The 26773-nt window shown below is 41.3% G+C and overlaps 1 protein-coding gene across 1 annotated transcript in view; it reads left to right on the top strand.

Annotated features, from left to right (window-relative positions):
• The first annotated feature begins 7569 nt into the window (after nt 1–7569).
• The window catches only part of rem2 (RAS (RAD and GEM)-like GTP binding 2), a 31475-nt gene continuing 12271 nt past the window's right edge, over nt 7570–26773 (top strand). The window contains exons 1-4 of the mRNA XM_073492108.1: nt 7570–7591; nt 11540–11876; nt 15375–15448; nt 26486–26663. Of these exons, the coding sequence (XP_073348209.1) occupies nt 7580–7591; nt 11540–11876; nt 15375–15448; nt 26486–26663 (601 nt within the window). The 5' untranslated portion in view covers nt 7570–7579. The remainder of the gene's footprint in view (nt 7592–11539; nt 11877–15374; nt 15449–26485; nt 26664–26773) is intronic.

Genomic DNA, 26773 nt, shown 5'->3' with positions numbered 1-26773 from the left:
AGTTAAACACACACAACATATCCCCATGACATGTTATTTATATTTGCTATCACACAGAACACTGTACATCTAAACATATGAGTCACAGGCATTTGTTTCACTACCTATGCAGTCATTGCCACATGAGCTTTGCTTTTGCAAAAAGCAGTAAATGTATAAACAGGCTCCAGGCAACAGTGTGTGAGCCTCTCAGACAGATGACTGTATCATAAACAGAACGTATTATGTGCCATAAAAAACACAAGGTTTATAACCCTCATCACAATTCCACAATCACTCAGCAGCTCGCCGTCCCTGCAGAGGAGGAGCGCCTCCAATCCAAAACCATTTAGGAGAAGATTTTAGGGCAGAACAAAAGAGTTTTTCTTTATATCAAAGAGCACATTATCTTTCAAATCCAGGTCACTGAACCTAAAGAGACGTCTTTAGAGCTCCCACGTGGGACCGTGGACAAATCTTAACAGCCTTTTTCAGGGAGTGAGGGATGTCTGCTGAGCCCTTGAAACATCCATGCATGCATACACCAAATCCCCAATGGAGCTTTTAAACAACCGTCCCTGAGCTGCACTAATGCAGTATGATAAGTATGACATATAGCATGTGTACAGTATAAAAAGAGCCTCCATACAGTAGGATGTCATTACATCCCAGAAAGAAATACAACCTTATAACTCTATTACTAAGCCGTCTGACACAGAGCGCCATGCCAGTCTCCCTGTAAAGCTCTTGGTTGCAACATTATCTAAATTCAATGTCATCTTAATAACCCTGGTGAAAAAAAGACCTCTTTGACTTATGAGAAGCATTAATAAAAGCTGATTTGTTTTGTTCTGAGCTTGAATGCGGAGAAGTGCTTATTAAATAGGGATTTGACACAAAGGATCACATCAGGAGACGACTGCATGTGAAAATTACTTCTTAACAAGTGGAGCCCATCTGCATCCGGAGAGGTTTAATATGACACATGTTGAGGGTATGTCATGTACTTCCAGGGGACGGGGGCTTTGTTTGACAAATTGGCTGCGGGTGAGTAATTGGATTTTTTTGTTGTCAGGCTATTTAATACTGAGATGTAAAGCAGTGATTCAAATTTATTGGGAAGTTGGAATCACTCAAGGCGCCCTGAAATGTTATATAATGAGTTTGTTTTGCAACTAAAATGGAAGAAACTCAAGCACTAAAGCATTTTTAAAGCAATAGTTCAACATCTTGGGAAAATATTATATATATATTATATTTTCTTGCTAAAAGATGATTCAGACCACTCACATATCAGTTGCTTATCTGAAATGAAGCTACAGCCAGCACCCTGTTAGCTTAGCTTAGTACGAAGAAGGGGGGTAACAGCTAGCCTGACACTGTCCGAAGGCAACTAAATCTGCCTACAAGTACCTTTTTTCGCTAAAAGGGGCTCTGTACAACTTCTGCGTTGCGAGAAGTCGGTGGTAAGTTTATATTCGCAGACTCATTTCTAAATGTTAGCTACTATAGCTTCCTGCTAGCTTCCATTAGACAATGGCTAATGTTAGCATTCAACCACACTCTTGCTAACGTTACTGTTTGATAAGATACTGTTGATACATCACGATTAGGAAAGGCGTAAACTAATTGAGGAGTATCAACACACATCTTGACATTTTTTCTAAACCTGGAAGTGAAACACACCGGATGTAATCAAACTGTAATGTTAGCTAGGAAGTTGTTGAATGCTAACATCGCTAGCGAGTTATCAAATATGTTGTTTTATCTTGAAATATGGCCGAATGTGCCTCCAGATTTGTACTATCTATCATCTTTTCAGTTGCTGATTAATTGAGAAGCTATAAAATGACAACAATTTGTCAGACTACCTATATGTTTATATGACTTTCAACCTGGAACACAGCAGCATTATATTATCCAAGCTTTCACGTTTCCCACCCTGAGCGTCAGATTGGAAGAAAATGGCCGCCGTGTGAATAAGGTCTACTGGAGAGAGGAAGACTTTCCTCTGTTTCCTGCCTTTACGCTAAGCTAAACTAAGCTAAGCTAAGCTAGCCAGCTGCTGGCTGTAGCTTCACATTTAGCGAACAGATAAGTTTGTCTAAGCTAAGAAAAAACACCTATGTATGTAATAGTTGTCAAAAGGTTTCACATGCTCGTAGTACTGATACTTCACTTACAACTGTTTCATTTTATCGGATGGCAAAAAGTAATTCACCTTCAGTTGTGTCAATATGATGATTTATTGATGACAGGCATGACACTACAATAAATACATAAAGAAGTCTTTGACCTTGCGGGTGTTATCTCCCATAAATCGTACCTCGGTTACCTCTCGACCTTGTGACATCTCCCAGATTGCACCGCTGCACATTCTAATGACACACTGGAGTGTTCCCATTAACAAGGAGCATGCAGCTTCTAGTCGATACCGTCTTGGTGGCTAATGAGAGCACTTATCTCTGTCATCTGTCTGCGCCGTGATCCTCTCACACAGTGCGAGGCACTAGCATGATATGATGTCCTGATGAGACTTAATTAAGTCTGCAGATTAGTGACAGCTTAAAATATCTTAAAAGTCACGCTCAGCGGGCCCATTGAAAGGATCCTTCCCATTTCCATTCAGTGTGTTTACCGAGGCCCTGACATGTGTGGAGGCCTGTTGTAGTTATTGAAATCACAGTGAGATCAGCCGGAACGGCAGAGAGCAGAATGAGCAAAGTGAGGCTGAGAGGAGATTAACATTTAAGGGATTCAGGAGACGGTTATTATATTGGAAGGGACTTCTCATCGTTTGGGAGAGGTATTGATTCTTTGAGTGTGACGGCAGGAACGAACACCTACCACTTAATAGACTTAAAAGGATGTCAGGTCATTCACTGTCATGGAAGACTATTTCAAACCCCCGGGGAGGATCTGTGTAATAAAGAGCTATAGGCCAGTAATGATTCACAAATAAGCCTTCAGGCAGGTCGGCATGTTCAAACAGCACGACTACTTATCTGTTCCTCTCAGCAGTAGGTCGACTACTGTATGTGTACAATTGAAATAAGCAGGATGCACACAGTGTCTTTCATATGCAACCATTTATAATAATCAGAAGATACCTACTCTGCATGAATGCATCTTTCATCTGACACCAGTATTTGTCTGTTTGTAGATGCAGATTGACTGTACTTCATGAGAAAACGATAATTCTCAATGTATTTTTTTCTTTTAAAGGGGCTCTGTGGGACTTCTGTGTTGTGCTGGAAGCCAGTTGTTTGTTTATGTTAGCAGACTCTATTCCTGAAGGAACGTTAGCTACTATTTTTGTCTGTTAGTGGAGCGGAGAGAAGCACTTAATTGCTAGAACTTGTTACATAGAGCCTCTTTAAACTACTAACCCCAACAACTGATTAAAGATAATTTCATGTTTCCCTCTTCGAGACGTTTAAGTTCTTAATAGTGAATTGTGGAACATGAACTGGCAGTCCGAGCTAAACTTAGCAACTGTGGACTGATGGGTGAGTTAATACATACAAATAATTCAACACACGTGCTTGGATACGAGTCAAAGAGGTCATTCTGTTTTCCTGTAGTTGGCTTAAAGGTATTGGTCGTTGTTGATGTGTTTTGTTGAAATGCTAATATTATTTAGCTAACTAAAATTGAATTAGACAAGCAGACATTTAGATAGTTTGTTTGAGTTAAGTTGTAGGTTAACTTTAACGATAAACCGTATAATTTCATGGTAAATATGCCGTTACTGGCTAACGTTGTTGATGTTAGCCGTTAAACGTTAGCCTACTACCAATGACCAGTTAATGTATTCATTCAGATAGAACACGCTCTTTTTCTTTGAATAGCATCAGAGCTAAAACTTGAATGTTGGTGATGTTGAAGATTGAATTACAACATAAACTCCTGGTATTATAATTTCTTTAGAGCTTTAACATGCTAACTGGCCAATTACTGCTACAGGATACTTGATCTTCAGCACAACAAGCATGAATTTTATCAGTGCTAAATTAGCATTGATTTTAAGTGTTGTGTCCGTTCAACTAATGAACGTAAGTCCAATATTTAGCTACCCCTGCTTTGTTTTGGTCTTTAGCCTCTGAAAGCTCCACTATGATCTCACGCTAGCTGATAACAGTGTCAATATACCATTTTGTGCTAGAAGTAAGCTAGCTTATAGCAGGTGTAATGGCGCTTTGTTTGATCGATTGTTAATGTAGAATCATTGATAAATGTAGCTTTAAAACCTTAACTCCTAACCTAACTCTTCCAATTGTTTGTAGCCTAGCCAGTTGAGAAATAGCTAACAGAGCTAAATAGCTTTAAACTGTAGGAACTTGAGTGTTGGTAATGCTGCTGCTATGATATTTAACAGTTGTAAAGTGTGTAGTCTTTCTTTAAAATACATTTGTCTGCTTTACATGTTTAAAGGTTTATTACTACTAAAGGCTGTTTGTGTTAAGCTATACCACAGTAGTTATCTCAGGTCAGGTAGGTTCTGGTAGTGCTCAATTGATCAATTGATTAAGTTATTGATTTACTTATTGATTCAGGATACTGGCTATAAAACACATCGCCCTACAAAGACATTAAATATTCACACTGCAACTCATTGAAAGTCATCCTGAATAACAGAAGTCTGAGCCAGAGGAATAGGCTGCTTAACATTACCGGCAAGTAGCTTTTCACAGCTACGTTCACGTCCTTTTCTGTAAGGGGGAATAAGTGGATCACTCTCATTCATGCTGGATTCATTTCAGATTAAAGACGGTAAGTATGATCATGATGAGCATCTGACAGGTCAGCTTCCAGGTGGTACTGGGATTGGACACCAATGACTAAGTTTGCATGCACAAAGTATTTAGTTTTTCACCCTTATTCTGAAAAGACCATATTCTTACTAAACAGTTTACATGGCTGATGAATATGAATACAACACTAATATTCCTGTTGACATGCAGCTGTGCATACTTCAACTAACATACACAGCGTCACTCTTCCATTTGTAAAACCACCTCTTGGAAAAGGTTGGTGGAGGGATATTTGTGGGTATAAAAATCTGTTCATATCCAAGTCTTTCATAGTGCTTGAAAGATGGTGTGTATATACGTGTATACGTCTCCTATAACCAGAACTGTATTGGCATATATTTTGCAAGGCAAAGGTCCTTTTCATGGGGAGTTTGGAGGAATGACATAAGAAAGGAGACAAGACAAAAAGGATGTGTTGCAGAAGGCAACAGAAAACAAATAAAAAAAATGTGTGATGTTTGTCCGTAGTGCAGGCATAAATTCATGCAACATCATTAAAACCGTACATCCATCGATGACGAGGACATCACTAAAAGCTTCAGCAGCAAACATCCGTCATTGATATGGAAGCTTTTGTTTTTAAGCATCAGAGAACATTTTGCTTATGAATGTGCGAATCTAGTCTACAATATACAGAAAAACTTAACTTTTCTCTCAAATTTCCAAGAGTCCAGTCGCTGGCAGCAGTAACTGTGACCAAATAAGGTTCGAAGTCTGAAACAGAGTGTGACAGACGGACTTGATGAGTTATGGGAGGCTGATTTTATTTCTCACATATTTGGCAGATATAATCTGGGTCTGAGATGTTGTCAGTCCGAGAGGGGTTTTGTAAATAAATTGGACCAATGAATTTTCCAATGTGAGTGCCAGTTAGCTAATGCACACAGTCACAGAGAGGTGTTATGCTGGCAGCACTGGGATGGACTTGACAGCTGAGTGTTGCAAAACATGAGGTCTCTCAGAAACACCCTTCCCTGCAAACTGCCTTCACAGGTACAGTGTAGATCTAGTCAGGAGTACTGGGGAGAGACAGATAGATATGAGATGGGACAGAGGTCCCAGACCAAAATAAAACTGAGGACACTTTGGTCTTATATCATGTATTCTTATCGATATAACTATAAACTGATGACAGTATCATGGTTATTGTTTCAGACTTAAAACCATCAAGAGCCACAGAAGGCATTATATTACAGATTACACCGGTCAGTAAAATGACCGTATAGAATTCAGCTATGAATGCAGCTTATTACAGCTTATAATACCCTTATTTGTGTTTCTTGTAAGGCCGCAACCTCCAGCAGCTGAAGTAATTATTATGGCAGCAAAGGAGGAAGTCAGGTGAAGAAGTATAATGAGTGACAAGGGAGCAGAACCAGGTTAAAGGGTGGATGATCAGACTAAATGATCAGGAGGCTGCTGCTGGTGTCTAGTGTAAAACCAGACGTCAACCAAGAGTTCTCTTATCTACGCACACAGGAAGGTACGTGGGTATGTTTGTAAATGAAGTTACAGGACTTATTTTAACCCAAACCAAAATATTTTCCCAAACCGAATCATGTGGTTTTAGTGCGTAAACCTAACCAAATTACACATACGACGAAGGTCCGGTTCGCCTGTCGCTGGTACGCTTCAATGGTCATGTTGTTTTGGGAATCGTTTGCAATCGACCTATTCAGTCATCTTGGTATGATGATGTCTAATGAATGAATAGTACTCCTGTGACAAGTTATGGTATTCCTGTGTAACTTGGTGGAGTGGCCCTTTGAATCCTCATGACAAATAACGTGAAACCTCATCGACTATCGTTTTTTATCTAAAGATAAAATCATCAACCAATTCTAAAGGCGATCATTATGAATCCTGTTGAACTTGCCCGTAGTCTTGATTTGAAAACTACATCTCGCTCGGGTTATATGAGTTAGTGTGAGCAGAGCAAAACCTCGTCCCTCTGTGCAAACATCCATTTCCAGACATCACCCTCTCCACGATGCGTCCCTCTGCCTCCCTCTAGCGGCGGCTTCCCCTCACAGCGACGACAACGGGCAACCCACCGTGAGACCTGAAGGGAACACACCGGGAGAAGCCCAGACCAGTGTTTGACAACAGCACACATTTGAAGGAACCTGCGCATGTGAGCTGGTATTTGCACTGGAGGAGGGAAATGAGGGGCGCTCCTTCACCATCACCATCACCATCACCATCCCTTCCTCCACCTCCGATGGGAGGATCACTGTACACTCAGTGAAGGACGCGTCCCCCAACACACACTTTGCACTAGAGAGAGAGAGAGAGAGAGAGAGAGAGAGAGAGAGAGAGAGAGATGTTCAGGTGCTAACTGGAGGTGGTGAGCAGGGCGCAGTCGCTGCTGGACGCGGGGACACCAAATGACCAAGAGGTGATGTGTTGTTGTGCTGATGGTCTTTCTTCTTCTTCCTCTTCTTCCTCCTACAACAACTCGCCTCTTCTTCCACACGGAGACGCAGGTGTAGCCGCTTCACCTTCCCTCCAGCCCCACTGCCACCTTTCCCAATTGTCCATGCGCCGCGCCTCTCCTTTCAAGTCACCAGAGGAGGAGGAGGAGGAGGAGGATTTTTACGCGCCGGGGTGGGAAGAAAAACATGTTAAATGAAATGTGGCGCGTGTCTTTTGTGCGCCGTGTGTTGCCGCCGTGGTGAATGTGATGCCGGGTCTGCAGCCAGCACAGCACCGATGACTTGAACCGGGCGGCGGAGGCGCTTGCAACTACAGCACTTGTTCCATAAAGAGAAGACTTATTGATAACCATGGCTGACCAGGTAAGGAGGCACATATTTTCCAACCCACCTCGTGCGCTTCTGCACAATAGCACACACAAACCAGGTAGACCAGACACTCACACACACACACACACTCTGATGTGTACATAGACAATGGCACGAGATGTGATCAGGTTGCATGCAGCACACCTTGCTCTCTCACTATCTGTGTGTGGGAATTTGGAGCGTTTTCATCAGTGGGTATTATTACAGAGACTTCCAGCGTGTGGCACTCAGCAGTGACTCCACAGTAACCTCTGATAGTATTTTACGCTCTCTGTATTGGATTGTCTGTCATAGTTGTAGGATGGTTCAAGGATGTGTTGGGATGTTTGTGCAGTTTTTTTTGTCATGCACTGGTCGATCCATCGATCCTTGCGTCTCTGCCTCTTGAGGGACCGTTCCAGCCCTCATACTGTAGATGGTTTCATAGATCCTCCTAACTGCATCATAATGAGCCGCTCAGTAAACATGCTCTGGGAGGATCTAAAGTGCACGAGACAGTAAGTAGGCTGCGGCTGGTAAAGAAGCAGCGGTCGGTGTAATTGGGCTGTAACGACAGAACAGTGGAAACACTGCCTGTAGTATTAATTTTGTATTGTGCGCTGTTGTTTGCCCTAGTTTCTCTCGACAGCCTGGCGAGAGGAGCAGATTAACCCCTGACACGCCGGCTCAGCCCGCGGTCACAGTTTCCTCTCTCCGCCTGCACAGCTCCCCTGAGCGCCGCGCGCAATAATGGCCATGCTTAATTGATTAGCTCGTTCAATTAACTTAATTGAGCAACCTGAGTGAGAGTGTGTGAGTGATGTATGACTGTGTGTGTGTGTGTGTGTGTGTGCGTGCGTGTGCGTGCGTGTGTGAGCAGCTGCAAAATTGTCACAAGCGGCCCCACCTACTATATACACTATACTATACTATACTGTACTATACTATACTATATTAAACCATACTATACTATACCATACTACACTATACAGTACATAACAGTGTACTGTACAATACTTTACTATTCTACACATTTCGACACAACACTACTGTGCTCCTATACTATACTATACTATGCTATGCTATGTTATACTATACAACAATATATTACACGTCACCACAATAAACTATATACAATATATTACAGTACATCATATTGTACAACTGTACTTTACTACACTTCAGTGTTACTACTAATACTGTATAGTGTGGTTTAGAGAAGTACAATATACTATTCTACTCTACAACTATAGATTTTTCCTATATCCCAGAACACCACATTAGATGTGCAACTATATATATATAGTATATAGTATTTAATATATATATTAACTACTTAAATTATACACTATACTGTACCATACTACTACAATATACTGTTCTATACTATACTGTACTACTATAGATTATACTATATCCCAGAACATCACATTAGATGTGCAACTATACTACACTGTGCTTTACAGAACATCAAATTACACCCTAAATGTATACAATTAACTACTTAAACTATACACTATACTGTACCATACTACTAGATTACAATAAACAATACTATGCTACATTACACAATACTCTAGTATACAACATTATGCTAAAAAAGAAAAGCTATATGAAACAATTGCACTATAATATACTGTTCTATACTATACTACAATATACTATACTATACATACTATACTATACTATACTACAGTATACTACACTACTATACTCGTACTATACTACGACATTCCACATGAAACATTACAGATAATAACAGTGTACTTTACAGAACTATACTAGTCTACACTTCACTACACTACACAACAAATAACCACACTACTATACTATACAATTTTATACAATACAACAATATATTACTTACAGGATATTACACAATACTGCTCTATACCATATTACTGTACATCACATTACACATAATATAGTCCAATGCAGTACAATACAAACAGTATAAATTACTGTATTATACAAATAATATATTACACAACACTACACTATATACAATATATTCACACTGCACAGCTGTACACACACTACAAATACACAATATACCATGCAACCGTACACTACACTAAACTACACTACAGTATACTATACTATACTACACTGTACTGTGCTATACTAAAACTATACACTATACTATATTTCAGTACATAACATTATGAACTGGACTATACTAGACTGCACTTTACAGAAAGACGGACAGACTATACTATACCATATACAAGATAATACAAAAATACTACACAATATTACACAACAATTTACTATACAGTATTATATTATTATACTAAACTACTGAAGTTATACTTAACTATTGAACTACATTATATGATACTATACTACACTAAACTAAATTGCAGTATACAGTACAACAAAAGTTATACGAAACAGTTGCACTCTAACATACTGTACCATACTATACTATACTATACCATACTACACTACACTATGCTATACTATACCATACTATACTATACTATACCATACTAAACTATACTATACTATACTATGCTATACTATACTATACGATACTATACTATACCATACTATACTATACTATACTATACTATGCTATGCTATACTATATGATACTATACTACACTATACTATGCTATACTATACCATACTATACTATACTATACTGTACTATGCTTTACTATACTATACTATACTATACTGTAAATAATCATAGTTATGAAGTTTACTATTATTTCACTGCATATGTTTCACAGGTATAATTTTACAGTATTTAAAGGTTGTTGTGAAAACAAAACAAAACCATGAAATGTCTATTTTACAGGAGGCAAAATAACCACTTTATTATGTACACCTACACAGTTTAACATCTAATGTAGTCTAATACAACTGAGATCCTAACACTGTGAAGTTTGTAATCAGTCTTTTGTTTACACTGTGTCAGGGAGGTGTTGATTCAGCTCATGGTAATTTGTGAGGCTTCCCTCTGTTTTCTCTCTGCTGAATTGGACTGTATTAGAGTCTAATGTGTTCATGTTCTTGTGTCAATCCTCATTAATTAAGCACCAATACTGTACTTATATTTTCCATAGGCAGACACTGGGCCTAAGATGCCCAGGGGGGCAGCTGGAGCTAGATTAATTGCTGTATTAATATTGATGAGGGTCTTCAATGGTTGACCTGCTGTGGCTGCAAACACACACACACACACACACACACACACACACACACACACACACACACTGTTTTGGAACTGCGCGCACACACACACACACACACACACACACACTTTTCTCAGCCAAGTTGTTGTTCTAGAGAGAACTGCTGACAGCTTTCTCTTTCTTAAATAACTGCGGGATGCAGATCTAGACTTTATGTTTCTGACCTATTTTAGTGTGAATTCATGCTGAAGTCACCGTGCACACACTGTACACTGTAGCGCCACCTGATTGCACTTACTGTATGCCCTTATTACACACAGCTGCAGCCTCTTTTCCTCCGACCCTCCCTTGAGTTTGGTTCTCTGTAAATCTCCTCCTCCTCCTCTTGTCTTCTCCTCTCTCTGTGTGTTCTTATCAACCTGCTGTCTTTCAGCATCCCTCTTATCTTCCATCATTCTTCCAGCCCCCTCACCTGCCCTGTCTCCCTCGTCTCACCCTCCTCCCCTCTCCCTTCTCTCACAGGTTTTCCCCTTTGCCACGCTCTGCGTCTTCATCAGCATCTTTCTCTCACACTGCTACTCATCTGTCTCACCTCCACTGTTATCACCTCCCTCCTCTTTACACATATAGGCACACACAGTGGAAACACCCCTCCCCCATCCCTCAGTGATAAGATTTACCAGAATAGACAGTGTTACAGGTAGATGTGCAGCCACACTTCTCGGACTATTTTAAAATACACTAGACAACAATGCTAAATGTGCGTTGCTCAGTGGGACTTACATGTGTCTGTTTGTTATTTCTTCCAATTTCATTCTAGTACAGTATGTTTCTCACCACGGCGGCCCCCCTCCGCCGCGGAAGCACACCCTTGCCTGTCAAACACCAGCTGCGGAGGGAAGAGGCTGTATCCGAGGACTGCGATTGGATCCCGGGCTTGGAGGAGCCCGCCACGTTGCCTATCAGTGACACAGGGGTGCCTCGGGATGAGTCCTTCAGCCAATCGGCGGCCGCCCAGCCAGCTTACCACAGCCATGGCGGGGCATTGAGGATAGTGCTACTGGGACAGAATGGCGTGGGCAAGTCGTCGCTAGCCTTGTCTCTGGCTGGGCAGTCGGACAGGTCCCTCTCTATAGACTCTGAGACACAAGCCTGTGGTAAAGATCTGGGTGGGGATATGTGGAGTGTGTTGTTGTGTGTTTGTGCACCTGTGCTACAGCTGAAACACCTTTTTAAATTAGTCTCAAGGTTTAACTTGAACAAGCTACATTTAGACACTTAGCGCGGAGTTAAAACGGTCACAATTCCTCGCCGTGAGCTCGATGATAAGATAGATATTGCTCTCAAGTCTATACCAAGCCCCCAGGAATAGTACCGGGCTTTGAAGCAAATTTGACATAGTGGCGAAACCATGTAATTACAACTTCAACTGACGCACACTGGAACCAAAAAGACTTTCTCTCATAAGCTTACATTGTGAAAGAGGTGTCTGTAAAACACTGGATACATTTTTTTGAGCATCAAAACCCCGGCACAATGATCCGAATTTGAGAACTTTAGCCCGATTACATTTGGAAAGTGTAGAAGAGCCACACCATTAAATTGTTTTATTCCCATTCAAGTGAGCAGAGAGCTAAACTGCAAGTTAGTGGCTTGCCTTTTGGCTTCATGCGCCACTGAGCAGCTTTCATAGGGATGCAGCGGGATCCACCTCTGATGCTGTATCCAAATTTTCCCTAAATGATCCATGGTCTGTATGTGATTATGTAGCCTGAGCTAACAGCTGGTTAGCTTAGCCTAGCATAACAACTGGAAAGACATTAGATCCATGGTCTGTACGTGCTTATGTAGCCTGAGCTAACAGTTGGTTAGCTTAGCCTAGTATAACAACTGGAAAGATATTAGATCCAGGGTCTGTACATGCTTATGTAGCCTGAGCTAACAGTTGGTTAGCTTAGCCTAGTATAACAACTGGAAAGATATTAGATCCAGGGTCTGTACATGCTTATGTAGCCTGAGCTAACAGCTGGTTAGCTTAACCGAGCATAACAACTGGAAAAAGAAATGGCTAGCCAAAGATAACACAACATGCCTGCCTGCACCATAACAGAGTAAAGTATGTTCTGGACTTCTTCGCAAATGGTCCCATAGCAGGCTAGCTGTTTCCTTATGTCTATGGTCTTAATGCTATGCTAAGCTAACCGGCTGCTGGTTTTAACTAGAATTTTAGCAAACAGACATGACAATGGTCTTGATATTGGTAGGTAGATTTACCTTTGGACAGGGCCATGCCAGTTGTTTCTGCCTTCACCCAGTCTGTTAAACTAAGCTACAGATATGAAAATGGTATCAATATTCTCATCCAACTCTCAGAAACAAAGCGGATAACCATTGTTTCCCATTAAGTTATATTCTCTTTTGTCCTTTTTCCTCCGCTCTGGCATCTATCAGTGAGTAGGTCTGCCCGTCACATTGATCACTGCAGCACGGAGGACAATCAGCTCCGGTCCTCAGCCATCCCACTAGCCGATCAATAACTCCCTGTCACTAGGAGACGACTGGGTCTCTGCCTCATGCATAAAGCTAACTTGCCCCTGACTCACGCCATACAGTATTCATTCCTGCCCATGTAGTACACTCAGATTCATGCATCATAAATGGACGGAAAAGCACTTTCACCCAAGGAGGAGTTTGTACATGTTTCCATGATAACGCTCTCATCCTCATCTGGAATTTTAGCAATGTGCTAAATTATTCCATCAGCTACATGTCAAAATTGCAATGTGCAAAAGAAAACACACTAATCAACAGCTATTTAATTATACTTTCTTGGTAGTTTTAAACAGATGCTCAAGCACCATATTAGCCCTTTGAGAGGGATAACACCTCACTAATCAATACGTGTCCCCACGTGAGTAAGTAATTACCAGTAAAAGACAGGTCTGATTAACACCAGGAGATCTGGTGTGCTCGTATCTTAAAATAGACATGTCATTCATCATCGTTATTTCTCCAGTCTATTGCGAGCTGTTTAAGGTAATGTGTATTTTAAAAGCTGTCACAGTTTTGTCATTACGGGGTTCTTTAATTGTTTTTTTTTTGTTTTTTTGCTTTCTAACTATAGATGTTCTTTTTCGCTCGTATGAAAGTGCAGCTTTTCTATAGCTGTTTCCTAAAATGATAAGTCTGGTGGTATTCTATATTTTGTTATTATTGTCATAAAGTCGCCGCAACCGACATACTGACAGATTTCAATGTTTAGTTAATGTTATTTTCATAGGAAATGTGAGTTGTAGCCTCTTCATGCTACTCACACTTAAAACATATTTTCAAGTATTTAAAATACAATGCAATAAAGTAAAATAAAACATGATATATAGTTAAATATATAAGGGATACTCGATTAGTGGCCTGGCCAGTTATTGGGGCACATATTCAGCCTTTTTCCCTATTATCAATATCAGTGTTTTTCTTGTAAGATATCCTATAAAAATATACTAATTTAAACAGGCAATTCTTCAATCCTCTCTCTGTCTGTAGTCACCACTCAATGTCTCACCCACAACAATATCTGATTGGCCTGTCAACACTGAATAATCTGAATCTGCAAAATAACAAGGAGCCAACTAACTCAAATACATGTAGTAATGGAAGAATAAAGTTGCAGAAAATGTAAATACTCATGTGAAGTACCTCAAAATTGAATTTAAGTTAAGGAGACATATTAGTTTTAAAATATCTGTTTCTGGTCTCCTTGATTACCAATAATTGGTATCGTATCAGCCCTTTAAAGCCATATATACCTGCCTTGTATACATGTATACCTACACACGTTTATAGAAAGTATCTACATTATGTGCAGTATCAGTTTAAAGTTCCATGGTGGAGTGTGGAGGATGGAGGTGGACTTTATTGTCCAAACTGGGCGGCACTGGGTGACATTTTCCTTCATTACGGCGAGTATGGGTTGTGTAGATTATTTCTGGTCAATCCCACGTAAAGATATACGCAGCAGATGTACAGTATATTAATCAGCTGCTGGAAATAATCCCCAACAAAAACCTTTGCTGAACACTAAGGTGTCCAGCTGTTGTTAGGAAATTACCCATTCTTTTTTAATAATATAGATATTTATCTAAAGCTATAAATTATATATCTAAAATTTTTAAATTTTTATCTTCAGTGGGAACAAACAGGCTCTGAGCTGAGTGCCAACAATAGGCCATGGAAGTTGAAAGTATGAAAGTATTTGTTGGGGTTTTCCTTTCTTGGGATTAGTTGACAATAAGAAAATCCAGCTGTTAAGCCTGCTGATGAAGAATATCAGCAAAGCTTAGCCTTTAAATTGGAGTATAAAAATAGAATATCCTCAAAAAGATTAGAACCAAATGTCTGAATTTTCCAAACATGTCAGCTGGCCACATAACCCAATTTAAACGTCTGCACAAAACTGATTTAAGTTTTATGGAGCAGGTCAAGAACATTAAGTTGACAACATTTTCAGGCAGAAGTTAAGACCACTGATATTTCATTTTAGTAAATACTGCAATTCATTACAACTCCACAATGCATACTCACACATTTGCAATGTACAGTACAGTGCGATGCCAGTGTCAGTGTTTGCTGATGTGTGTGACTTGGGTTCATGTTTGCAGGTGAGGGCTACGAGTGCAATGTGACGATCGACGACGAGGACAGCAAGGTCATCATATTCGACAACTGGAAACCGGTGAGTTAGCGGCTGTCAGTTCACACCTCAGTCACTCTGTCTTGTTTTGCCGTACGATTTCGACCCAGTCCCTGTCTGTCCGTGCTCCGGTGACCTCCTGCTCTCTAAGCCAGCTTTAACTTCCTCTGGTTCTAACATCCTTTGCCTGTACTTGAGAAATGGAAAAAAGGAATTTGCTCTCTTTCTGTGATGGGCAAACTATTTGTGTTGGTTCGAGTGGAAAGAGTGTGTTCGTGCTTTTGCTTTTGTGTGAGTCCGAGTATCCGGCGGCAGCAGCTGTGCTCACTGTATTTGAGCTTTCTAAAGTTCTCTCAAGCGTAAAAGTGGAAATCAGTTTCTTGTTAACCTTACTTGTTTCAATTCAAATCTGCAGTTAACAGGAATATTTCGGCGAGGGGCTAAAATTGCTGCGGCTACGCATCATCAACCTTTTGAGCGGCGCAGTGCCAGTGAGTTAACGTGAGCCTGTGGCGATGATTTTTGAGCCGGACGGACTGGAGCTGCAGCAGGCAGCGGCGGAGAGCAATAACAGCTTGTCACAAAGCTCCGTGTGACACTGATTACATTATTCGGAATCAAAGAGCATGCAGTAATTAATGGCCTATTAATAATGTGATGGAATGGGAGGGCACTGTAATTAGTGTGTAGGGTGGATCGTCCCTGATGCATCTTACTCCTGATGTCCACTCGGTCTTCAGAGGCTCCCCCCTTAAGGTTAAATTATTCACACGCAGCTACATTTGGCTCTGGGGAACTCCACTGAAAGCTAGTCTCATTTCTTCACATCCTCACTTTCTCTGCGAGCTCTCTCCTCCTCCTCTCTCACCCCACAATTTTGTTTTGCCCTTTCTCGGCGCAGCTGTCATCATCTCCAAATCTCCCTGTCCATTCACTCTCTCCGTTGGCTTTTCTGTTTTTGTGTGCGTGTGTGTGCGTTTGCTCGCCTCTCTCTCTCCACTGGCCCTTTTCTGCCATGGTTGAATCTAGCTGAGAGTTAATTACATTTGTTATTCTGTGCGTGTAAATACAAGGCAGGGCATTAAGGCTGAAGCAACAGACGCAGGCCAGCGGGAAGCTTGGAATAACTCCAGGGCCCACAGAAGTGGGGGGAGGCAGAGAGGACTGGATAGCATCCCGGATCATCCGCCAATTCATGCTCATGTTTTTGTGCTTTTTTTGTACTGATGCCGAAAACACACATACATATAGAGTTACACACTTACACACAGAGGCCCAGGTGTGGAGACAGATGTTGTCCAGCTAACTAATAAAGTGTCACGGCCTTTAGCTGGCACAGTGTAAACTGTTAGTCCCAAGAGGCAAGGCTTCTGGCCTTGTAGCAAGCTGCAAGTGCTCTCCGTGGGGCACCCCAGCCTACACCCAAGTTGCCATAGCAACATGCAAAGACACACACATGCACTCTCACATACGCACATGCATGCAGGGCTGACTTAATCACTCACTCGCGCATAAGATCATGCTAGTACAGTCAGCATCCGACGCCGTTGGCTCCGGGGGCTTCATGGGCTCTGTGTCCAGCCCAGTCAGCGCCTCATCATTCGCCTGCAATACAAACTGCCAAAAACGAGGAAAAACTGTTACATTCACATTCAGCAATTGTTCCTCCAAGTGCTTTCTTGGCTTGACTCACAGCTGATTGACACACAAAGGTCGAGCTTGAGCTGTAATTTTCTCAACTGCCGTGCAGGGAGCAATGCACAACAAACTGCAGGTAGAGCTTACTGTGGGTGCAGGAACACCTAAATATATAGTGACTGTGGGGACAGGCGCGCGAGTGTGTTCACGCACACACTGCAGCAGCAATGTCAGATGTGTAAAACATGCCAGCATACATATGCACAGAGTCTGCTCCGCCAGATGCTGGGACGTTGTGAGTGTTGTCGAAGTCACGGGGGTTGGATGTTTTAAATAAGTCATCCGTGCGCCTAAAATAGAAACGCTGGCACACTTGGCCTTGACCTAGCCAGCCCAGGCTGTCCTTCGCCTTTAGACTGACATTGGTTGTGTAATATATCTCTTAAACAGCAAACTGGGTTCTGTACGTAGGGAACCAAGTGTGAGATTGAGGTCACTGACGACCAGAGGGCCCTCTCACCCTTTAATGTGAGTTTGTCCATCTCAGTGCCTGTGCGTCCGAATATATTCCGAGCTCTGAGTTTCCATTATTAATTGATATTTTTAAATTGAAATATTTATTAAAGACAACAAAAAGGTACAGCCTGAGGCCTGGAATAAAAGTAGGCCAGTTATGTATATGTTTGTGTTTCTCAGTGTGTGGTGAGGAGAGTTTGCTGCTGCCCAGGAGGACACAACGCTTTATTGTGTTACAGCAAATTAGAGAAAAAGTCCAGGATGTAATTTGGAAGAAGATAATTGCTGCTTGACCACATTCTTTTGCTCTATTAGGAGGGAAGGAAAACATCGTTCCACCATCCATTTCTTGGAACAGGGACAGATTTTGCAGTTGTGTCCAGGGAGTTGTTCCTCCCTGGACATTTTTTCTCCTTCCTGTTTTGCTGTTTTGCAGCCTTGTTAGAGTCGTTCTGGACTATTTACAGTTTCTCATGTCTTTTTCTAATCCATATAAGCTATTATACCTACACAGTTTGTTTGCTTTAGTGTCCGCCGGGAGTAATTACTCAATTTGTTTGCCTAAAATACACTGTGGACCAAAATCAAGAAACAAAGAGGCTGAAGTTAAAATCTCAAATGCTGTTTTGTATTGAAGGGATAAGTATACACTATGAAAAGCTTTTACTATTCTGATGGAGTTTCCTACATCAGGTGCATTGAATCAAGCATCTTCTAATACTGAAAAGTCACAGAAAATTCTCATAGGACGTCTACTTTGTTTTTAACAGACAACATCAATGTATTAGTTCCTGAAGGAGTTTTAAGTTTTCATTATCATCAATAATGCAATTCAGTCATAACTTAATGTATGTCTAATGTACACAAGTTACAGACAGACACAAACTCAGTTAGCAGCAGAGTAAAGTTAGCATAGCATCACCAAAATATGATAAACTAACTGTCAGCTAGCTAGCCTAATAGAAAGCTGGATTCATCAACATCTAAACTAGTTTTGCTTTAGCTGGCATTATCAAAAGAGTGAAGTAACTTGAGCTAATAATGACATTATTTCTTGCTAACAAACATTAGCATGAGTTGAAATTGCGAGTAGGAAGCTAGCTGTCTAGCATGGTAGCTAATGGTGAAAAATAAACGTTCCATCATGTCAAGCAAGATAAAACAAAACAGTCATTTTCAACTGTGTCTGTGTCGTGACATTAATCTTGCCGGTAAATGTTAGCATGAGCTGTGCAACTGACATTTGCAAGATAGTTGATAGCATGGTGGTCAAAATTGTCATCTTACATCGAGCTTTGGTAATTTTTACCTCATGTTCAAACAAGACAAAAAAATGCTCAACCTAAATGCCATCGCTAACAGAAGGTATGTTTCTATACATCTGTTGTAATTCACATTTTAAATTTCTGCATCAAAACACCTGAATGGAAATGTGAACAAATTTGAAAAAAACCTCGAAATAATTTAAAGTTTTTTACGTAGGGTAGAGGTGACAAAGTTGGTGTACTTGTACCATCATGTCTTATGCATGGTTTTTACTGTTTTTACTGTTTTTTTTACTGTGAGGTGCGACTGGCGCATCAGCTTGTTACATCTTCTTCAGAAGCACACAGGGCGGGAGAATTGGCGCCACCTACTGCTTATGTTAATGAGCCAACTAGAGAATGGAAACAAACATTCATTTGCATGTTTTTTGCCAGTTTTCTCGAAAATCGGTTAAGATTCAGTTACATTTGGACAGAAACCCAGCTACTGCCAGTCACAGTGGCTTCGATATAATCATATATTTTCATCTTTTAAAACTTGGGATGGTGCACTATGTCATGATTCATGAGGAGCTTCAACCTCAGTGGGACAATAAAGAGGCAGAACCTGAGTGGTGTTTTTTTTTTTTTAATTATAAGGCCATTAATGCATAAAGCTTAAACACAGTGAACCACCACGAAATGTTAAGAACTAATTTTTGACTAAACATGACCTCCTAATATTCTGAAAGGTTTTTACCAATGATTGGGGTTAAGGTGAGGGTCAGTGCTTGTGTTCTAGAGGGAAATCCTCTTTTATCCTCCCTCCACAGAGGTCAGAGGTCCTCCACAGCACAGCATCCCTGAACCTTGTACAGTAGGGATTCTGGGATTTGCTAATGGACACTTCATCAGGGTGGAGGCTCCATCCTCCGTGCCGTCATATTAAAGCTTGAATCTGGGTCATGCAGGGACACCCGCTGCACCACCCTCCTGTGTGATTATGTGTGATTGAGGTGGATGCTGTTCGTGGCAAACAATAGTCTGTATGTGCACTACAGAATGTTTGTGCTGTGATGTCTGCTGATGATGTGGCCATCCGTGGTCAGTGGTACTTGGCTTACGCAGTGCTTACGCATGTGTACGTGTGTGTGTGTGCATGTGTGTGTGGCCAAGCCAGTGCAGGCCAGATGGCCTCTGTAATATATTTCCTTGGGGAACTGTTGTCTCTGTGCAGCAGAAAGTACGTGAGAAAGAAAGAGCAAACCCACCGACTCATCATTCCGTCTGCACTAAGCTTCGTCATCCTATTATCAGATTTTGACTTAGCTTCAAGAGCAAGGTGCTCTTCTGTCCCTCCCTCTTGCCTCTGCCACCCTCCTCTCCTCCCTTTTCCAGTCTGTCTTTCACTTCCTTCATCCATCACCCCTGCATCTTTATTGATCCGCCTGCTCTTTCATTTGGCTGTGACAGGCGGTCAGACAGATAGAACCCAGGCCAAAGAATCCGATGTGTGCAAAGCACACGTGTTTGCTTTTGATAAAGCGAACTGGTAGCACAAGCGTCTATGTATTTATCTGTACATGTGAGCGATTGTTTGTGGAAGCAGGTGGGGATGTGTTTGACCTTTTGTTTCCATGTAAAGGCCGTAAGCTGCTTTGCTCTTGTATCTAGTTTTTGCCTTTTTTTTCCTCCACAACTGGAAGGAATAATAGTTTGAGTGCTCGCAGAGCCACGGCACGTTATGCAAATGATGTCTGATAAGTGATTCATTGTCCTCACTCTTAATGGTTGCTGATGTGGTGCCCGGCTCTAGCAAGTTGGTGCGAGTGCATGTTAATGTATGTGTGTATAATGTGTAGCTTCTGTGTGCATAGAGAGCTTGTGAACGTATGAAAATACAAGTTCATTCCAGTTCAGTGGTTTGTTAGAGGTTGCTTTTCTAACCAAACTTTTAACTCGGCTGCAGACTTGCTTGCTGACTTGCACAGACGACGATAAATCTCCTTTTCAAAGAGGAACGTCATGTGATAAAAAAAAAAAAAACATGGTTAAGAACCATGGCTTCCTGTCGGGTTTTATTGGATGTGTTTTTCTTATCTTCATCCGCGCCAGAAACAGGAAGTTGTGGGAAAAATTAATTCTTAGAAGCTGGTTTGTAACCTTTTTATTGGTAGAAGAGACCAGCCTGTTGGACTGTGAAAATGATATTTATCATGCTGTTTGAACGCCTGAACCGTTGCCCCATTGGACCGCGTTCAATCAGAGTGAGAAGCAGCAGCAGGGGGGTAAGAACGGCTCGACCAACATATGCATAAAATGCATTATTTTGTTTACATCACGAGTTTGTGTAACGTTTACTGCGTCGGAAATTCAGCACTCGTGGTATGCTTCTTGAAACTAAAGCCATTAGTAAGACAGATAATGATACACTGTCATAAATAAATGATGGACATAAACACGAGGCGTTTGGCAGAGCCACACTAGGATGTAGCCCAAAGCAACAATCCTCCACCAAAAATAAAGCTATTATTTATTCATAATTACAATACAGAGCCAGCAATGTACGTGTCGCTTTGAATACAAATCAGGCGTCGTTATTACAGTCGTGAACTTATTTCAGTGTAATAATCTGAGTATGAGGAGCTCTACCTCCGTATGTGGAAAATGTTCACATATACTGCAGTATTAGAGCACTATGGGTGGAAACCTGAACATTACTGCCGTAAAGGATTGTTGAACGTATCATTTCATAGCCATGAGCATAAATCTACTGTTATGAAAGCCTCCACTCTCCTGGGAAGACGTCCTACCAGAGTTTGTAACCCGGTTGTTGGGATTTGCTCCCATTCAGAGAGTTTATTCAACTCGGGCACTGATGTTGGATGTTTGCAAAAGGTGTTTGGGTCGAGGTCGGAACTCTGTTCAGGCCAGTCAACATCTCTCACAAAGCAACTCAAAGAATATTTTTTTGTAGGAAAAAGAAGATGACTGGTTGCTCTCGTTTGGAGCCCTGATGAAGACATAATGGTCGCAACATATTGGCTTTTTTTTTAATGATTTCCCTTTTAGTGATTCAGGCACTATCATGAAGGCTTTTTAGTAATTCCTCCCTCGTTTGGACTGTCTGCCTCTGGTTCTTGGATCAATACTGTTTTGTACTGATACAGGCTGTAAGCTGTAGCGTTGTTTTGATACTGGAATTTCTAACTTTGATACAAAAAGTCGATATGTCAAAGAGTCAGAGAAGGGGTTTTCACTTAAACGAGAATATCTAGTCCACCTTAAAGGTCAGTCCACCTTAAGTGAGCCTGGGTAACTCCATGGCTAACCCTCCTTAAAGGTTCTATTGTTCGATTTTGAATATTAATAAAGCAGCAAACAACTATTTGCTATATATATATATATATATATATATATATATATATATATATATATATATAAAAAAGAGGAGTTATGGCATCCTGACCAGAGAATAAAGTCCCACTTCCTGTATGTGTGTAGTGATCCAAGCTTCTCTGTTCTTTGTTTTGGTTACGTGCTCCAACTTGACCCGAGGCTGTTTTTTCTTCTCCTCGAAGTGCAAGTAACTTGATGGGAACTTGATACATAATGTCCCAGGCTAGAGTAGGTATGATAGTTAATTAGCTGTTACCAATATTGTGATTTTTTTTTACTGCGGATGTTGCAGTCACCAGATGTTGCTGAATGTCATATACCGCAGCTTTAACTTTAAGAAGTAGGTTGCAAGTAAGACACGGCCTGGCTTGGTTTTTAAGGAGTTGAAGCATCCACAATGTTTAGGCCTTGCGGGCTGCTGGTCTTGCGTTACCCTGGGCAATGGAAACCCTGGTGTGTGTGTGTTAACTCGATATTTTGAAATCTCCTCAAAAGCAACAACAATATTGTAGGGATGACTGTTGGTACTTTGAGAAAATATAAACATGGTGTGATTTTTGATAAATTATCATCAGTTATGTGGATATAATGACTAAGTGGGTAAAGGCAAGCGTTAGAGCAGTGAAAATGACATCACTTTGCTGTAATGCAGCCTTTAAAACCAGGAAAAGACTTATGTCATATTGTGATATAACGATATCCAAAATCCAAGAAGATACATAGAGTCATATCACCATAATGATACATATAATATATATTGCCCAGCCCTAGTATGCTGTAGCATACCCCTGAGAATGTCAATCCAATCAAAATTTTGAAAAAACACTGCGAGTTAATTTCTATTATTAGTTTAACACTTAAAAACTCCAGAGATCTCCTTCATCAGGACTGTGTGGGTGTGGTTCAACATCAACAAACATCATCATCACACTTTAATTCAAATATTGCTAATCAGTGTATGGAAGTAGGTGAAATCACCTTTTTCCATTCTAATTCCACCCACTTCAAACCAGAGAGAAGAGCGCAGGCGAAGCATCACAGACAGAAATCTCACATGTAAAATAACCAAACCTGATTTAACTTTGATTTAAAAAGTGTGTTTATGTAGGATCCCATTAAAAACCACCTCAGACCAAAAGTACAATATAGTATATAGACTGTGTCCACATACTTTTGGCCATGGTGGTGTGTGTACAGGAAGCGTGAAACCTCACAAAGCATCCATATTTCATCCTCGTCAGACAAGTTCTTTGTTATTAACATGATGTCATTAATATTTCCCTGAATGCTGAATGAGCTGTGTGTATCTGTGTGTGATTTGAATATTACTGCGTGTAGACTTGGCTTCTGTATCTACGTGTAAGTCCATGCGAGTGTGTGTGTGTCTGTGTGTGTGTGTGTGTGTGTGTGTGTGTGTGTGTGTTTGTGTATTGGGGGGAGTAGGTATTGACAGATGGCCGGCTCTCTGTGGACGGAGAGGAGCTGCTTAATCTAGAGAAGGAAAGACTGAGAGAGGGGGAGAGCTGGCACCGTCCTGCACTGCTCTGCCTCTGTCTGACAGAGAGGTGTATTTACTTGGTCACCGTTTTCCCCCTGAGGCGCTCCATCACTCTCCTAATCGATGTCCACTCTGTGTATGTCCTCCTTTGCTTACAAAGATTAGTCTTTCTCTCTCTCTCGTTCAGTTTGTCTCTCTCTGTCTTCTTTCCATTCTTCATCCTCATCCCTAAATCAGACAGTGACAGGTGGCGGAGCCGCCTTCCACGCCAAAGCCTCCCTCCCCTCCTCCTCCTTTCTCCGCTCCCTGTCTTTTCCTGTGCTCCGTCAAACAGACAGAGTGCCAAGGGGCTCCCCATGAATTTCCTGCTCCAGGGTCTGATCCGATACTACTTGGCTGCGTGAGACAATATGAATTTTTCAAGTGTCTGAAACTCTCTGGAGGGCAGGAATTTACCTTCAGGGCCGTGTGGATGTAGGGCAAGGGCAGCCGCGTACTCACACACACACAGACGACATGCAGTCCAAAGCTAGCAGGCAGATTGGGTTATCTGGCAGGAAAAACGTGTTTTCATATTGATTTAGTCACCACTGTGTGCAGCTGAGTCCTATTTCCACTTCAAATACAACTTGATTGTGTTTGCTGTCCTACAGGACGGGGTTTTGTTTAGAAATAATACAATTTAAAGTTATAGATTAAAGCTCAAATCAGCTCTCAAATAAAATTTTAACCAATTCCCTCTCAGCATTTTTTGCAGTTAACTCAAGTAAAAGCTTCTGAGCTCAAGACTCTGATATAAAGTTTATTTTCCGGTGTTGCTCAACAGGAGAAATACTGTCGACACAGTGGAAATACTTCAGATTTCATTTAAAAAATGTGCTTCACTGTAAGAACTCCATCTGAATATAAAACAATTATTCCTGTATGTCTTCTAATTCTATACTGGGTCTCTATTTCACTGACAACTGGACTTTGACTGATATAACACTGTTTGGTCTGGAGGGAAATAGTTTGTATGGATTGTTGTAATATTTTTTGCAATTCTATGTTCCGGACATAAAAACACATCCTAGTTCTGCTGAATCACTAAGACTCTGGATGAAGCAGATGAAATATGAGACTGTCAACCAGAGTGAAAACATTTCCATATCTAATTTTGCAGTGGAAGTGGCAGTAAACACAACACTGACCAACACATCCTCATACCTAAAAGACTAAATAGGTATTGCCAGTTACTCCCAAAAAACACATGACCTGGCCTTCCTCATAGGCTCACAGTTTGGTTAGGTTTAGGAAAACATTGTGGTTTGTGTTACTTATATAACTTCAGTATATTGGTCACAATAAGCTGCTTTCATAGTAGACCTACATGGTCATTTTTGATGAGGACAGGCTGACATTGACAAATTATCATCTTAAAGTTCTTTCAGCTAATGTGTTAGCAAACAGTTGCTTGTTTAGACATCCGGCAGACGATGTTAGTGTTTATTTGGAGCCATGCTTCTTGTCACTTGGCAAATGTGAGTCCAATATTTATTAATTAAAATGGTAATATTCATTAATTTCGACCTGTTTTTTGGTCGTCTGGCTCTTTAGCAGCTGAGTGCTCACCTGAGTGAACCAGCTAGTTGCTGTCATTGTCTGTTTTCAGTCTCTTTATCATAGAACAACAGCCGCCTGGTGCAGGATCGATAGAGGCGGTCTGACCGACACAAACAGTCAAGTTTTGGGCGCTTGAAAAACAAAACAAAAAGCCGATAGAGGCTAAAAAGCTCCACGGGGCTGAGGAGAACTTTAAAGTTGTGTGTTAATTCTTGGCGGGTTGGTTCATATGAATATATTTATTAGTGCAGCTGTAGGGGGAATACTAGGAACCACGTGGTAAAAGGTTGAACAAAGACAGTGAATCACCTAAAAAGCTTTAATGCTATGTGACACAAATGGTGCATACCGAATCCACATGACCACAGGCTTTAGACTTAAATCCAAAATTGGATTACTTTGCAGTTAACAACCACAGGGAATTATATTCACTAAGTCCCTACATCTAATATCACACATCAAATTAGCAAACCTTTGACTAATGCAATATTGACAAGACATTATTATTTGGGCGCTGTAAAACATAATTAGGTCAGTGAGATCTGCTGGGAGGAATTTGCCCATGAATGCTCCCTGGATATCAAAACTGAAGTTCATCCAAGTTACAGCCAGGAGGACCTTGTCATGACCCATTTTGCACCCCTGAACCACCTTCAGTCCAACGTAAACGTAGCTGACAGAATCAGGGAGAGAAAGCGAGCGAGGACAGCGATGGTCTCAGGCAGTTCCAAGCTGCTGTTTCTGCTAGAGCCACTCGGGCTAATTGAGCCTCTGTGACAGGAAGCCCCGACGGGATGTTAGTGGTCTCCGCTAAAAGGGTCAGGAGATTCAAAGTGAAGCGTGACATGCGTACAGTCAAGTTGAGCAAAGTCTCCTCTGCGTCCTCTCATGGGACAGTGATAAAAACTTGAGTGCCGCCTGCCCGGCGTTGGCACTGATGTCCTTTGAATGGCTAAGCTCCAGCACAACAATACAAGGACACGAGGTGGAGTTTATAAATGCTGTCCAAGGAGAAATTGCCAGTCTGTAAACGCCGTGTAACGGATCTTGTGTAACGTGTCGCAGCTATCTGACATCCCACACCTATCCAGCTGTCACTGGATCTGTCCTTTATGTAGTCAGTACTAATCTGCTCCACTGAGGTGCTGTTTTATTAATGTGTTTGTGTCTTTGTATCCCCAGGACCTGTCCACTCTGCAGTGTGATGTGTGCATCCTGGTCTTCTCGGTGACTGACAGGCGAAGTTTCCACCGCACCGCCCAGCTCCGCCTCCTCCTCAGGGAGTCCCAGCCACACACACCAATCATCCTGGTGGGCAACAAGAGTGACCTTGTCCGCTCCCGTGAAATCAGCTCAGAGGGTAGGTAGAGGGAGGAACGGGGTCAATTAGCCGTTTGCTGAACCTCTCGGCCTAACAGCAATTATCCAATAATAGCGTAGCAACCCATAACTCGGCATGGCAGATCTGTC

The sequence above is a fragment of the Pagrus major genome, chromosome 21 (genome assembly GCF_040436345.1).
Source record: "Pagrus major chromosome 21, Pma_NU_1.0".
NCBI lineage: Eukaryota > Metazoa > Chordata > Actinopteri > Spariformes > Sparidae > Pagrus > Pagrus major.
This window is presented reverse-complemented; position numbering and strand designations above follow the sequence as displayed.